Raw genomic sequence first — 12,505 nt, forward strand, 5'->3', positions numbered from 1 at the left:
AGAGGGGAATGAAGCTAACTCCATGTCCTGACTTCCTGCTTCCTGTGTCTTTGACTTCCTGTTTCTTGGTCCAGTCTACAGAGAACAGTCCACTAGGAACATTTCTCAAGGGCTTCATCGATGTGCCCACCTGCCACGTAGGTGAGTCCGTGTGTAACTGATGAGCCAACCTGCCACGTAGGTAGGTCTGTGTAACTGATGAGCCAACCTGCCACGTAGGTGAGTCTGTGTGTAACTGATGTGCCAACCTGCCATGTAGGTGAGTCTGTTTGTAACTGATGTGCCCACCTGCCACGTAGGTGAGTCTGTGTGTAACTGATGAGCCAACCTGCCACGTAATTCAGTCTGTGTGTAACTGATGTGCCAACCTGTGTGTAACTAATGTGCCAACCTGCCGTGTAGGTCAGTCTGTGTGTAACTGATGAGCCAACCTGCCACATAGGTCAGTCTGTGTGTAACTGATGTGCCAACCTGCCACGTAGGTCAGTCTGTGTGTAACTGATGTGCCAACCTGCCACGTAGGTCAGTCTGTGTGTAACTGATGAGCCAACCTGCCACGTAGGTCAGTCTGTGTGTAACTGATGAGCCAACCTGCCACGTAGGTCAGTCTGTGTGTAACTGATGAGCCAATCTGCCACCTAGGTCAGTCTGTGTGTAACTGATGAGCCAACCTGCCACGTAGGTCAGTCTGTGTGTAACGGATGTGCCAACCTGCCACGTAGGTCAGTCTGTGTGTAACTGATGAGCCAACCTGCCCAGTGAGTGGTAGTAGTCTGTATGTTTAACCCCCTATTGGGTAGTTTTACAGAGCTAAGCAGTGGTGGAAAAAGTACTCAATCGTCATACTTGAGTAAAAGTAAAGATACCATAATAAAAAATGACTGAAGTAAAAGTGTAATTCACCAAGTAAAATATTACTTGAGTAAAAGTCTAAAATGATTTGGTTTTTAATATATGTAAGTATCAAAAGTAAATGCAATTGCTAAAATGTACTTAATTATCAAAAGTAAAAGTATAAACCATTTCAAATTACTTATATTAAGAAAACCAGATGGCACAATTTTCAAGTTTTTTTATTGACAGGTAGCCAGGGGCACAATCCAACACTAAGACATAATTTACAAACGAAGCATTTGTGTTTAGTGAGTCCGCCAGATCAGAGGATGTAGGGATGACCAGGGATGTTCTCTTGATTTTCCTGTCAAAATGTAACAAAAACTTTTGGGTGTTAGGGAAAATGTATGGAGTACAATGTACATTATTTTCTTCAGGAATGTAGTGAAATTAAAGTAAAAGTTTAGACACACCTACTCATTCAAGGGTTTTTCTTTATTTTTTACTATTTTCTGCATTGTAGAATAATAGTGAAGACATCAAAACTATGAAATGACACATATGGAGTCATGTATTAACCAAAGAGTGTTAAACAAATCAAAATATATTTTAGATTCTTCAAAGTAGCCACCTTTTGCCTTGATGACAGCTTTGCACACTCTTGGCATTTTCTCAAGCAACTTCATGAGGAATGTTTTTCCAACAGTCTTGAAGGAGTTCCCACATGTGCTGAGCACTTATAGGCTGCTTTTCCTTTACTCTGCGATCCAACTTATCCCAAACCATCTCAATTGGGTTGTGGTCGGGTGATTGTGGAGGCCAGGTCATCTGATGTAGTTTTCCATCACTTTCCTTATTGGTCAAATAGCCTTTACACAGCCTGAGAGTGTGTTTTGGGTCATTGTCCTGTGGAAAAACAATTGATAGTCCCACTAAGCACAAACCAGATGGGATGGAGTATCGCTGCAGAATACTGTGTAGCCATGCTGGTTAAGTGTGCCTTGAATTCTAAATAAATCACAGACAGTGTCACCAGCAAAGCACCCCCACAACATCATACCTCCTCCTCCATGCTTCACGGTGGGAACAACACATGCGGAGATCATCCGTTCACCGACTCTGCTTCTCACAAAGACAAGGCGGATGGAGCCAAAAATCTCAAATTTGGACTCATCAGACCAAAGGACAGATTTCCACTGGTATAATGTCCATTACTTATGTTTCTTGGCCCAAGCAAGTCTCTTCTTCTTATTGGTGTCTTTTTAGTAGTGGTTTCTTTGCAGCAATTCGATCATGAAGGCCTGATTCACGCAGTCTCTTCTGAACAGTTGATGTTGAGATTTGTCTGTTACTTGAAAATTGTGAAACATTTATTTGGGCTGCAATCTGAGGTGCTGTTAACTCTATTGAACTTATCCTCTGCAGCAGAGGTAACTCTTGTTCTTCCTTTCCTGTGGTGGTCCTCATGAGAGCCAGTTTCATCGTAGCACTTGGTGGGTTTTGCGACTGCACTTGAAGAAACTTTCAAAGTTCTTGACATTTTCCAAATTGACTGACCTTCATGTCTTAAAGTCATGATGGACTGTCATTTCTCTTTGCTTATTTGATCTGTTCTTGCCATAATATGGACTTGATCTTTTACCAAATAGGGCTATCTTCTGTATGCCACCCCTACCTTGTCACAACACAACTGATTGGCTCAAATGCATTAAGAGGCAAAGAAATTCCACAAATGAACTTTGAACAGCAGTTAATTGAAATGCATTCCAGGTGACTACCTCATAAAGCTGGTTGAGAGAATGCCAAGAGTGGCTACTTTGAAGAATCTCAAATATAAAATACATTTTGATTTGTTTTGGTTTCTACATGATTTTGTGTGTTATTTCATAGTTTTGATATCTTCACTATTATTCTACAATGTTGAAAATATATATTTTTTAAACCCTTGAATGAGTAGGTGTGTCCAAACTTTTGATTGGTACTGTAAATAGTAAAGTACAGATACCCCAAAAACTATTTAAGTAGTACTTTAAAGTATTTTTACTTGAGTACTTTACACCACTGGAAATAAGAGTGTGTGTATGTGTAACTCTCTCTCTCTCTCGCTCTCTCTCTGTCTCTTCCTCTCTCCATATCTCTCTGTAGTGGTTCAGAAGGATGGGAAGAGTTCCAGGCCATATGTGTTCACCGTCCACTCCCAGCAGATGTCAATTCACCCTGGCCAGGCACTGGACATTGCTTCAGACACCCTGGAGGACCTGACCGGTTGGGTGGGGAAGATCAGAGAGGCCACACAGAACGCAGACGCACGGGTTAATACTGTATTAAACACACATGTACAAATGAACGCACACCCATACATGTACGCAGGAGAACACACACACACATTTATATACAGTGGGGCAAAAAAGTATTTAGTCAGCCACCAATTGTGCAAGTTCTCCCACTTAAAAAGATGAGAGAGGCCTGTAATTTCCATCATAGGTACACTTCAACTATGACATACAAAATTAGAAGAAAAAAAATCCAGAAAATCACATTGTAGGATTTTTTATGAATTTATTTGCAAATTAGGTTGGAAAATAAGTATTTGGTCACCTACAAACAAGCAAGATTTCTGGCTCTCACAGACCTGGAACCTCTGTCCTCCACTCGTTACCTGTATTAATGGCACCTGTTTGAACTTGTTATCAGTATAAAAGACACCTGTCCACAACCTCAAACAGTCACACTCCAAACTCCACTATGGCCAAGACCAAAGAGCTGTCAAAGGATACCAGAAACAACATTGTAGACCTGCACCAGGCTGGGAAGACTGAATCTGCAATAGGTAAGCAGCTTGGTTTGAAGAAATCAACTGTGGGAGCAATTATTAGGAAATGGAAGACATACAAGACCACTGATAATCTCCCTCGATCTGGGGCTCCACGCAAGATCTCACCCCGTGGGGTCAAAATGGACATGGAGTGGCCTAGCCAGTCTCCAGACCTGAACCCAATAGAACATCTTTGGAGGGAGCTGAAAGTCCGTATTGCCCAGCGGCAGCCCCGAAACCTGAATGATCTGGAGAAGGTCTGTATGGAGGAGTGGGCCAAAATCCCTGCTGCAGTGTGTGCAGGCCAACTCGTTTTTCAACCACTCCACAAATTTATAGTTTTGGAAAGCCGGTTAGGGCATCTACTTTGTGTATGACACAAGTCATTTTTCCAACAATTGTTTACAGACCGATTACTTCACTTATAATTCACTGTATCACAATTCCAGTGGGTCAGAAGTTTACATACACTAAGTTGACTGTGCCATTAAACAGCTTGGAAAATTCCAGTAAATTATGTCATGGCTTTAGAAACTTCTGATAGGCTAATTGACATCATTTGAGTCAATTGGAGGTGTACCTGTGAATGTATTTCAAGGCATAAAATCAAAAGAAATCAGCCAAGACCTCAGAAAAAAATGGTTGATCTCCACAAGTCTGGTTCATCCTTGGGAGCAATTTCCAAACGCCTGAAGGTACCACGTTCATCTGTACAAACAATAGTACGCAAGTATAAACACCGCCATACCGCTCAGGAAGGAGACTCATTTGCAAAAAGCTAGACTACGGTTTGCAACTGCACATGGGGACAAAGATCATACTTTTTGGAGAAATGTCCTCTGCTCTGATGAAACAAAAATAGAACTGTTTGACCATAATGATGACCATCGTTATGTTTGGAGGAAAAATGGGGAGCTTGCAAGCCGAAGAACACAATCCCAACCGTGAAGCACGGGGGTGTTAACATCATGTTGTGGGGGTGCTTTGCTGCAGGAGGGACTGGTGCACTTCACAAAATAGATGGAATCATGTGGAAGGAACATTATGTGGACATATTGAAGCAACAGCTCAAGACATCAGTTAAAGCTATGGTTGCAAATAGGTCTTCCAAATGGACAATGACCCCAAGCATACTTCCAAAGTTGTGGCAAAATGGCTTAAGGAAAATAAAGTCAAGGTATTGGAGTGGCCATCACAAAGCCCTGAACTCAATCAGAAAATTTGTGGGCAGATCTGAAAAAGCGTGTGCGAGTAAGGACGCCTACAAACCTGACTCAGTTACAACAACTCTGTATGGAGGAATTGGCCAAAATTCACCCAACTTATTGTGGGAAGCTTGTGGAAGGCTACCCAAACCGCTACACGTACTCAGAGATGGAGAGAGAGAAAGTTAAACAATTTAAAGGCAATGCTACCAAATACTAATTGACTTTACTATTATAAAATTCTGACCCACTGGGAATGTGATGAAAGAAATAAAAACTGAAATAAATGATTCTCTACTATTATTCTGACATTTCACATTCTTAAAATGAAGTGGTGATCCTGACCTAAGACAGGGAGTTTTTACTCGGATTAAATGTCAGGAATTGTGAAAAACTGAGTTTAAATGTAATTGGTTAAGGCGTATGTCAACTTCCGACTTCAACTGTATATATCTATACCCGTGTTTCCTTTGTGAAAATGTGTAGCTGTGGGGGGAAAGTTGTTAGGCTGAAGCCTGGGGTTGCCTATCTGCTTTGACCCTATTGGGCTAATCATTAGCTAGATCCCAAATGGGATCTTTTAACTAGTTAGCATCCTATTGATGAATTTTATGGCCCAAACTTCAAAATTATTTTGAGGTAGGGTGATGTTTTACCCCAAGTGTTACATTTATCCCCACTAGCCCCCTATGCATTCATGGTAAATTGCAGAGAGGTAATGTGCTTAACCATGAAGCTGCTAAAAATGGTGCAATATTTTTAACAAAGGCCATTAAAACTGCATGGTGGCAATGATTTTTCTGTGGTGCATCGCCACAGTTAAATGAGTGCAGCGGAATCACTTATATACTGTACACATACAGGCATGGGCACACAAACATACACACCACATGGACGCTTACACTCACACAAACAGGTTAGTAATGCATCACACATATACACACACACACACACACACACACACACACACACACACACACACACACATATACAGGTTCGAACCCCACCACACACATCATCCGTACCTTATCCTGAGTATCAGTAGCTACTCTATATCTCATTAATTGCAGCTCAGAGAAGAACTGTAGTACTCTACTGTAGTTTATAGGAAATGTACGGTCAGATATCAGTGCAGGTACACTAAAAATAGGAAAGAAGCTCTGATGTGTTGGTGTTGATGCTAGCGGTGTGGTCTGGTCTCCATGGTAACAGATGCAGGAAGAGAAGCAGATGGAGAGGAGGAAGAAAATCGCACTGGAGCTCTCTGAGCTGGTGGTCTACTGTAGACCTGTCCCCTTCAACGAAGAGAGTAAGAACTGACACACTCCTCTACCTATCCTCTTTCTACCTCTACCTACAGTATACCTTTCTAAATGGACCATTTGTATGTGTACGTGTGTGCTTGCGTGTGTGTGTGTGTGCGTGACCCGGTTTTGTCTCCCTTCCAGAGATCGGGACTGAGCGGGCATGTTTCCGGGATATGTCATCATTCCCAGAGACCAAGGCAGAGAAGTTTGCCACGCGGGCAAGAGGGAAGCGCTTCCTGCAGTATAACCGTCGCCAGCTCTCCAGGGTAATATAATATTATAATAATTGTATAATATATATTATAATATACAAGTAACTGCCAAAAATAATGGAAACACTTGAGTAAATGAGGGATACAAAGTACTATATATTGAAAGCAGGTGCTTTCACCCAGGTGTGATTCCTGAGTTAATTAAGCAATTAACATCCCATCCTGCTTAGGGTCATGTATAAAAATGCTGGGCTGGCCATTATTTTGGCTACCATGTCTTTGCCCCAATAGGATGACAATGCCCCTGTCCACAAGTCATCACTGAATGGTTAGATGAACATGAAAACAATGTAAACCATTTGCCATGGCCATCTCAGTCACCAGATGTCAACTCAATTGAACACTTATGGGAGATTCTAGAGCGGTGCCTGAGACAGCGTTTTACACCACCATCAACAAAACACTAATTTAACACAATTTAATTTATTGTGGAAGAATGGGTTCACATCCCTCCAATAGAGTTCCAGACACTTGTAGAATCTATGTCAAGGTGCATTGAAACTGTTCTGGCTCGTGGTGCCCAACACCCTATTCAGACATTTTATGTTGGTTTTTCCTTTATTTTGGCAGTTACCTTTATATAAGCCATTTAGCAGACAGTTTTATCCAAAGCGACATAAAGTCATGTGTGCATACATTTTTGTATGGCTAGCCCCAGCGGGAATCGAACCCACAACCAACATATGACGTAATGTATGTTCTGCTCCAGGTCTACCCCAGAGGACAGAGACTAGACTCCTCTAACTACGACCCTTTACCCATGTGGCTGTGTGGATCCCAGCTGGTTGCTCTCAACTTCCAGACTCCTGGTGAGGGAGATTGTGTGTCTGACTCTCGCTCTTTTCCAAGCCCATGCAGGAGCTGTGTTTGTGGTGTGCTTAAGTATTTATTATTTGTATGTGATTGTGTATTATATGTACATTATGCTGTGTGTGTGTGTGTGTGTGTGTGTGTGTGTGTGTGTGTGTGTGTGTGTGTAGACAAGCCCATGCAGTTGAACCAGGCTCTATTCATGCTGGGTGGGGGGAGTGGCTTCGTGCCCCAGCCTGACATCATGAGGGATGACACCTTTGACCCCTTTGACAAGGAGACCCTCCACCTGGAGCCAATCACCATCCAGCTACAGGTAGGTTGGAGCCAATCACCATCCGACTACAGGTCAGTCAACCAATCAGGAGACATTCCAGTCTTCCCTGTCTTTTAATTTACCTGCTTTATTTATTTACGCTCTTGTGTGCACTACTAGAACGGACAAACACACACACAATCTCTGTCTCACTCCCTTTCTGTTTGTCTGCCTGTGTCAGGTACTGGGAGCTCGTCACCTCCCTAAGAATGGCCGCAGTATAGTGTGCCCCTTTGTAGAGGTTGAGGTGTGTGGGGCCGACTACGACTGCAGCAAGAGCAAGACCGACGTCGTGGGTATGAGACAGCACACACCGATCACACAGCACCCTGCTGTGACTGCATGAAACCTGGCTGTGGCCGTATATAGTGCACTACTTTCCACCAAGGCCCTGGGTTAGAACGTCATTTGGGACATAGTCTCTGGTTGTAATGGCCTGACCAGTTGGCATCGGGTTTCTTCCAAATGTTTCAATTCAATTGTACAGTAGTGCTCCTGCTTACGGAACGTCAAAAGAAAACATTTATCTTCCTCCCACCTTCTATTTTAATTTGCTCCCTCCCCTACCCCTTCCCCCCCTCCAGCTGACAATGGGTTGAACCCAGTGTGGGTTCAGAGGCAGTTTGTGTTTGACGTCCATAATCCGTCCTTCTCCTTCCTGCGTTTCTTGGTCTATGAGGAGGACATGTTTTCTGACCCCAACTTCCTGGCTCAGGCAATCTACCCTGTCCGCTCACTAAGAACAGGTTGGTGTGTGTGCGTGTGTGTGTTTTCGGAAGTGTGTGTAGATATATCATAGTAGATAATATTCTATCATAATACTATAGTATATTAACTGTCTGTGTGTGTGGTGACTTGTCAGGCTACAGGAGTGTTCCCCTAAAGAACAGTTACAGTGAAGAGTTGGAGCTGGCTTCTCTGCTGGTTCACATTGAGATTGTCAACGCCAAGGTAATCCCCGAACAAACTCACATTTATTTTCTTTATTTTTTTATTGTTTTTAAATTGAACCTTTATTTAACTAGGCAAGTCAGTTAAGAACAAATTTTTATTTACAATGACGGCCTACTACGACCAAAGCCGGACGACGCTGGGCCAATTGTGCACCGCCCTATGGGTCTCCCAATCACAGCCGGTTGTGATACAGCCTGGATTCGAACCAGGGTGTCTGTAGTGACGCCTCTAGCGCTGAGATGCAGTGGCTTAGACTGCTGCGGCACTCTGGAGTCCAATCCATATATTATTATATTATCATACTCTCTGTGTCCCAAATGGAACCCTACTTCCTATGCAGTGCACTACTTTTGAACAAAATGCAGTGCACTACTTTTTTCTAAACAATGCAAAAAGGAGAGTAATTGGCTTTGAGGTCCAGAGTTGAGTTTGAGGGGTATAGGGAGCCATTTGGAAGAACATCAGTGCCTTAGTGTTCTAATGGTTCTAACAGCATCACGCCACCACTCTGTGTTCTGATTGGATGATTAACAGGAGGAAGATGATCAGAACCTGTACTCGTCCATCCAAAGGCTGAGAGACCGCACCAGTGAGCTGTCCAATCAGGTGTCAGTTCTGGAGAGGGCGGGGTCAGGAGGTGACCACAGCTATCAGCAGAGTCTGGAGGAGCTGAGAGCAGCACAAGATCAGCTCAGTGAACTAGTGGAGACACGCAACCACAGGTAATAACACATACACACACACACCTTCACACAGACCCTCTCTCTGTAACTGCTCTGTCTCTGCCTCCCATCTCCAGGCTGATTGAGAAGAAGAGGAGGGAGAAGTTGAGGCAGCAAGTGGGGGCCAAGCGGAACTAAAATGCCCATCTGACCACCAACCAACCAGTCCCCCTCTACTGCTGCACACTGATGATCTTACACCCATGGAAAGACAATTCAATCTACCAATAACTGGATTACCCCTGCTATAAGTGTGCATAGACTACACAGAGATGCACAGTGTGTTGGATAAAAAGAAACAAAAAAAAACACTCATCTCATGGAACAAAAACCTTCAGAAATGGAACATAGAATGAGAAAAGGGTTATAAAATAATTCAGTGTTCTGAACAGCGAAGTCAGATAAACTGAACTGACCTGAGAGTAGCAGTGTTCTAATCTATAAGGAGAATACACAGGATATGTATCCCAAGTGGCACCCGATTCCATATATAGTACACTACCTTTGACCAGGGCCCATAGGGGTGTGGTGCACTACTGTAGATAGGGAATAGGGTGCCATTTGGGATACAACCATAGCCTCTAAGAGAGTAAGGTAGTGTCAGTGAGTCAACCATTAGTATAGGCATAATCCAGACTCTAAATCTCTCCATGCTAGAACTGGTCTCACAACTGAAAACTGGAATAATATTATTTTATTGACCACAGAGGAGCTATGAGAGTGAGAACCTACTATCTTGGCCGTGGCACAAAAATGGCTAAAGAGAGAAAATGGGAACCACTACTCATGGACTGACTTTGAAAGGGCTTTTAAATGGGAGCAGGACCACGTCTTTTCCTCAAAGACTAAAGTCTTCTTCTCCTATCCTGGGGCAGCAGACTGACTAACAGCAGGGACTGGAGTCTAATCCCCTCTAGTGGTAGGGATGTGGTGTTGTTTCCAAAAATAGACTTTACCTTCCTTTACCTGGGAGAGCATGAACAGGACTTTTATTACTGTGTTCATTAGAGACGTACTAACACTGCATGTCATATTGTCATGTATTTTTAAAGGGCTTTTCAGTATACTATAATATACTAAAATATACTATAATATAATACACTACCGTTTAAGGAGCAAGAGGAGAAGCAGAGCAGTAGAGAGAGAGAGGGGGGAGGGAGGGAGAGAGAGAGAGAGAGAGAGAGAGAGAGGGGGTAGAAAGAGAGAGTGTACCAGAAATATAAGTAATCTCTCACCACAGGACTCTGTCTTGAACCTATAGGTTTTCTTCAGGTCTGTGTTTCCTGGCTATGCTGATCGGATCAGAGAAACATGGTGTGGGTTTCAAATGTCACCCCGTTCTCTATATAGTGCACACCTTTTGACCAGAGCCCCTAATCAAAAGTAGTGCACTGGGGAATAGGGTGCCATTTGGGATGCAACAATGGCAAACAAGGGCTATCTATAACTTTGACCTTACTGCAACTTGTCACATTTACAGATCCTACCCACCAAGTTGTTGTTAAAGGAAAAATCCACTCAAAAACTACACTGAACACAAATATAAAAGCAACATGCAACAATTTCAAAGATTTTACTGAGTTACAGTTCATATAAGGAATTCTGTCAATTGAAATAAATAAATGAGGCCCTAATCTATGGATTTCACATGACTGGGCAGGAGTGCAGCCATGGGAGTGGCTGGGAGGGCATAGGTCCACCTACTGGGGAGCCAGTCCCAGCCATGGGCGGGGCTGGGAGGGCATAGGTCCACCTACTGGGGAGCCAGTCCCAGCCATGGGCGGGGCTGGGAGGGCATAGGTCCACCTACTGAGGAGCCAGTCCCAGCCATGGGCGGGGCTGGGAGGGCATAGGTCCACCTACTGGGGAGCCAGTCCCAGCCATGGGCGGGGCTGGGAGGGCATAGGTCCACCTACTGGGGAGCCAGTCCCAGCCATGGGCGGGGCTGGGAGGGCATAGGTCCACCTACTGGGGAGCTAGTCCAAGCCATTCAGAATTAGTTTTTCCCACAAAAGGGCTTTATTACAGACAGAAATACTCATCAGCTGAAAATAAGCTTTTTGTGTAGAAGATTTCTGGAATCTTTTATTTCAGCTTATGAAACATGGGACCAACACTTTACATGTTGTGCTGAAATTTTTGTTAAGTGTATATATTGGTATTTTTGAATTAGTCCACTGTTAATACAGTCCAAAAATGTTTTGCATGTCATCAGTCAAGTTTTCCACAGATTGGAATTTCAAGAAGCAAAGTGTCAGTTGCACATCATATGATGCTTCTTGGAAAAGGACCCATAAGTAAGTATTTCACTGTTAGTCTACACCTGTTGTTTACGAAGCATTTAAAAATAAAATGTGATTTAATACAGTCCCAAAATGTGTTGCATGTCACCAGTCACGTTTTCAAGAAATAGGATTTCCAACAATGCAGTTAAAGATAAATAATAACAAATATATATATTTTTGAAATAGTGGCTATATACAGGGAATACCAGTACCGAGTTGATGTGAAGGGGTGCGAGGTAATTGAGGTAGCTACATATTCAGTAAGTAGGCATAAAGTGACTAGGCAACAGGATAGATCATAGACAGTAGCAGGCTACCAGCAGCGTGTGTGTGTGTTGTGTCAGTGTGCATGTGTACGGTTATGTGTATATGTGTGTGTTGGGATGTCAGTGTAAGTATGTGTGAGTCAGTGGAGGCTGCTGAAGGGAGGACAGCTCATAATAATGGATGGAACTGCACAAATGGAGTGGCATCAAACCATGTGTTTGATTACATTCCCCTAATTCCGCTCCAGCCAGTACCACGAGCCCGTCCTCCCCAGTTAAGGTGTCACCAACCTCCTGTGGTGTGAGTGTGTGTGTCCAGTGTGTGTGTGTCCAGTGTGTGTGTGTCCAGTGTATTTGTCCAGTGTGTGTGTCCAGTGTGTGTGTCCAGTGTGTTTGTCCAGTGTGTGTGTCCAGTGTGTTTGTCCAGTGTGTGTATCCAGTGTGTGTGTCCAGTGTGTGTGTCCAGTGTGTTTGTCCAGTGTGTGTGTGTGTCCAGTGTGTTTGTCCAGTGTTTGTGTCCAGTGTGTGTCCAGTGTGTGTATCCAGTGTGTGTGTCCAGTGTGTGTGTCCAGTGTGTTTGTCCAGTGTGTTTGTCCAGTGTGTGTGTCCAGTGTGTGTGTCCAGTGTGTTTGTCCAGTGTGTTTGTCCAGTGTGTTTGTCCAGTGTGTGTGTGTCCAGTGTGTTTGTCCAGTGTCCAGTGTGTGTGTCCAGTGTGTTTG

The 12,505-nt window shown here is 43.5% G+C and overlaps 1 protein-coding gene across 2 annotated transcripts in view; it reads left to right on the forward strand.

The window, feature by feature from the left end:
* LOC110523019 (1-phosphatidylinositol 4,5-bisphosphate phosphodiesterase gamma-1) overlaps positions 1–11,611 on the forward strand; it is a 96,426-nt gene extending 84,815 nt beyond the window's left edge. For both annotated transcript variants that reach the window (XM_090236146.1, XM_090236147.1), the window contains exons 23-33: positions 75–141; positions 2,980–3,146; positions 6,067–6,163; positions 6,303–6,427; positions 7,143–7,242; positions 7,414–7,559; positions 7,741–7,855; positions 8,144–8,305; positions 8,422–8,510; positions 9,048–9,235; positions 9,313–11,611. In XM_090236146.1, coding sequence (XP_090092272.1) covers positions 75–141; positions 2,980–3,146; positions 6,067–6,163; positions 6,303–6,427; positions 7,143–7,242; positions 7,414–7,559; positions 7,741–7,855; positions 8,144–8,305; positions 8,422–8,510; positions 9,048–9,235; positions 9,313–9,373 — 1,317 coding nt within the window. In that variant the 3' untranslated portion in view covers positions 9,374–11,611. The remainder of the gene's footprint in view (positions 1–74; positions 142–2,979; positions 3,147–6,066; positions 6,164–6,302; positions 6,428–7,142; positions 7,243–7,413; positions 7,560–7,740; positions 7,856–8,143; positions 8,306–8,421; positions 8,511–9,047; positions 9,236–9,312) is intronic.
* The last annotated feature ends 894 nt before the right edge of the window (positions 11,612–12,505 follow it).

This window comes from Oncorhynchus mykiss, chromosome 5, assembly GCF_057628025.1.
Source record: "Oncorhynchus mykiss isolate SJ-2025 chromosome 5, ASM5762802v1, whole genome shotgun sequence".
Classification (NCBI taxonomy): Eukaryota; Metazoa; Chordata; class Actinopteri; order Salmoniformes; family Salmonidae; genus Oncorhynchus; species Oncorhynchus mykiss.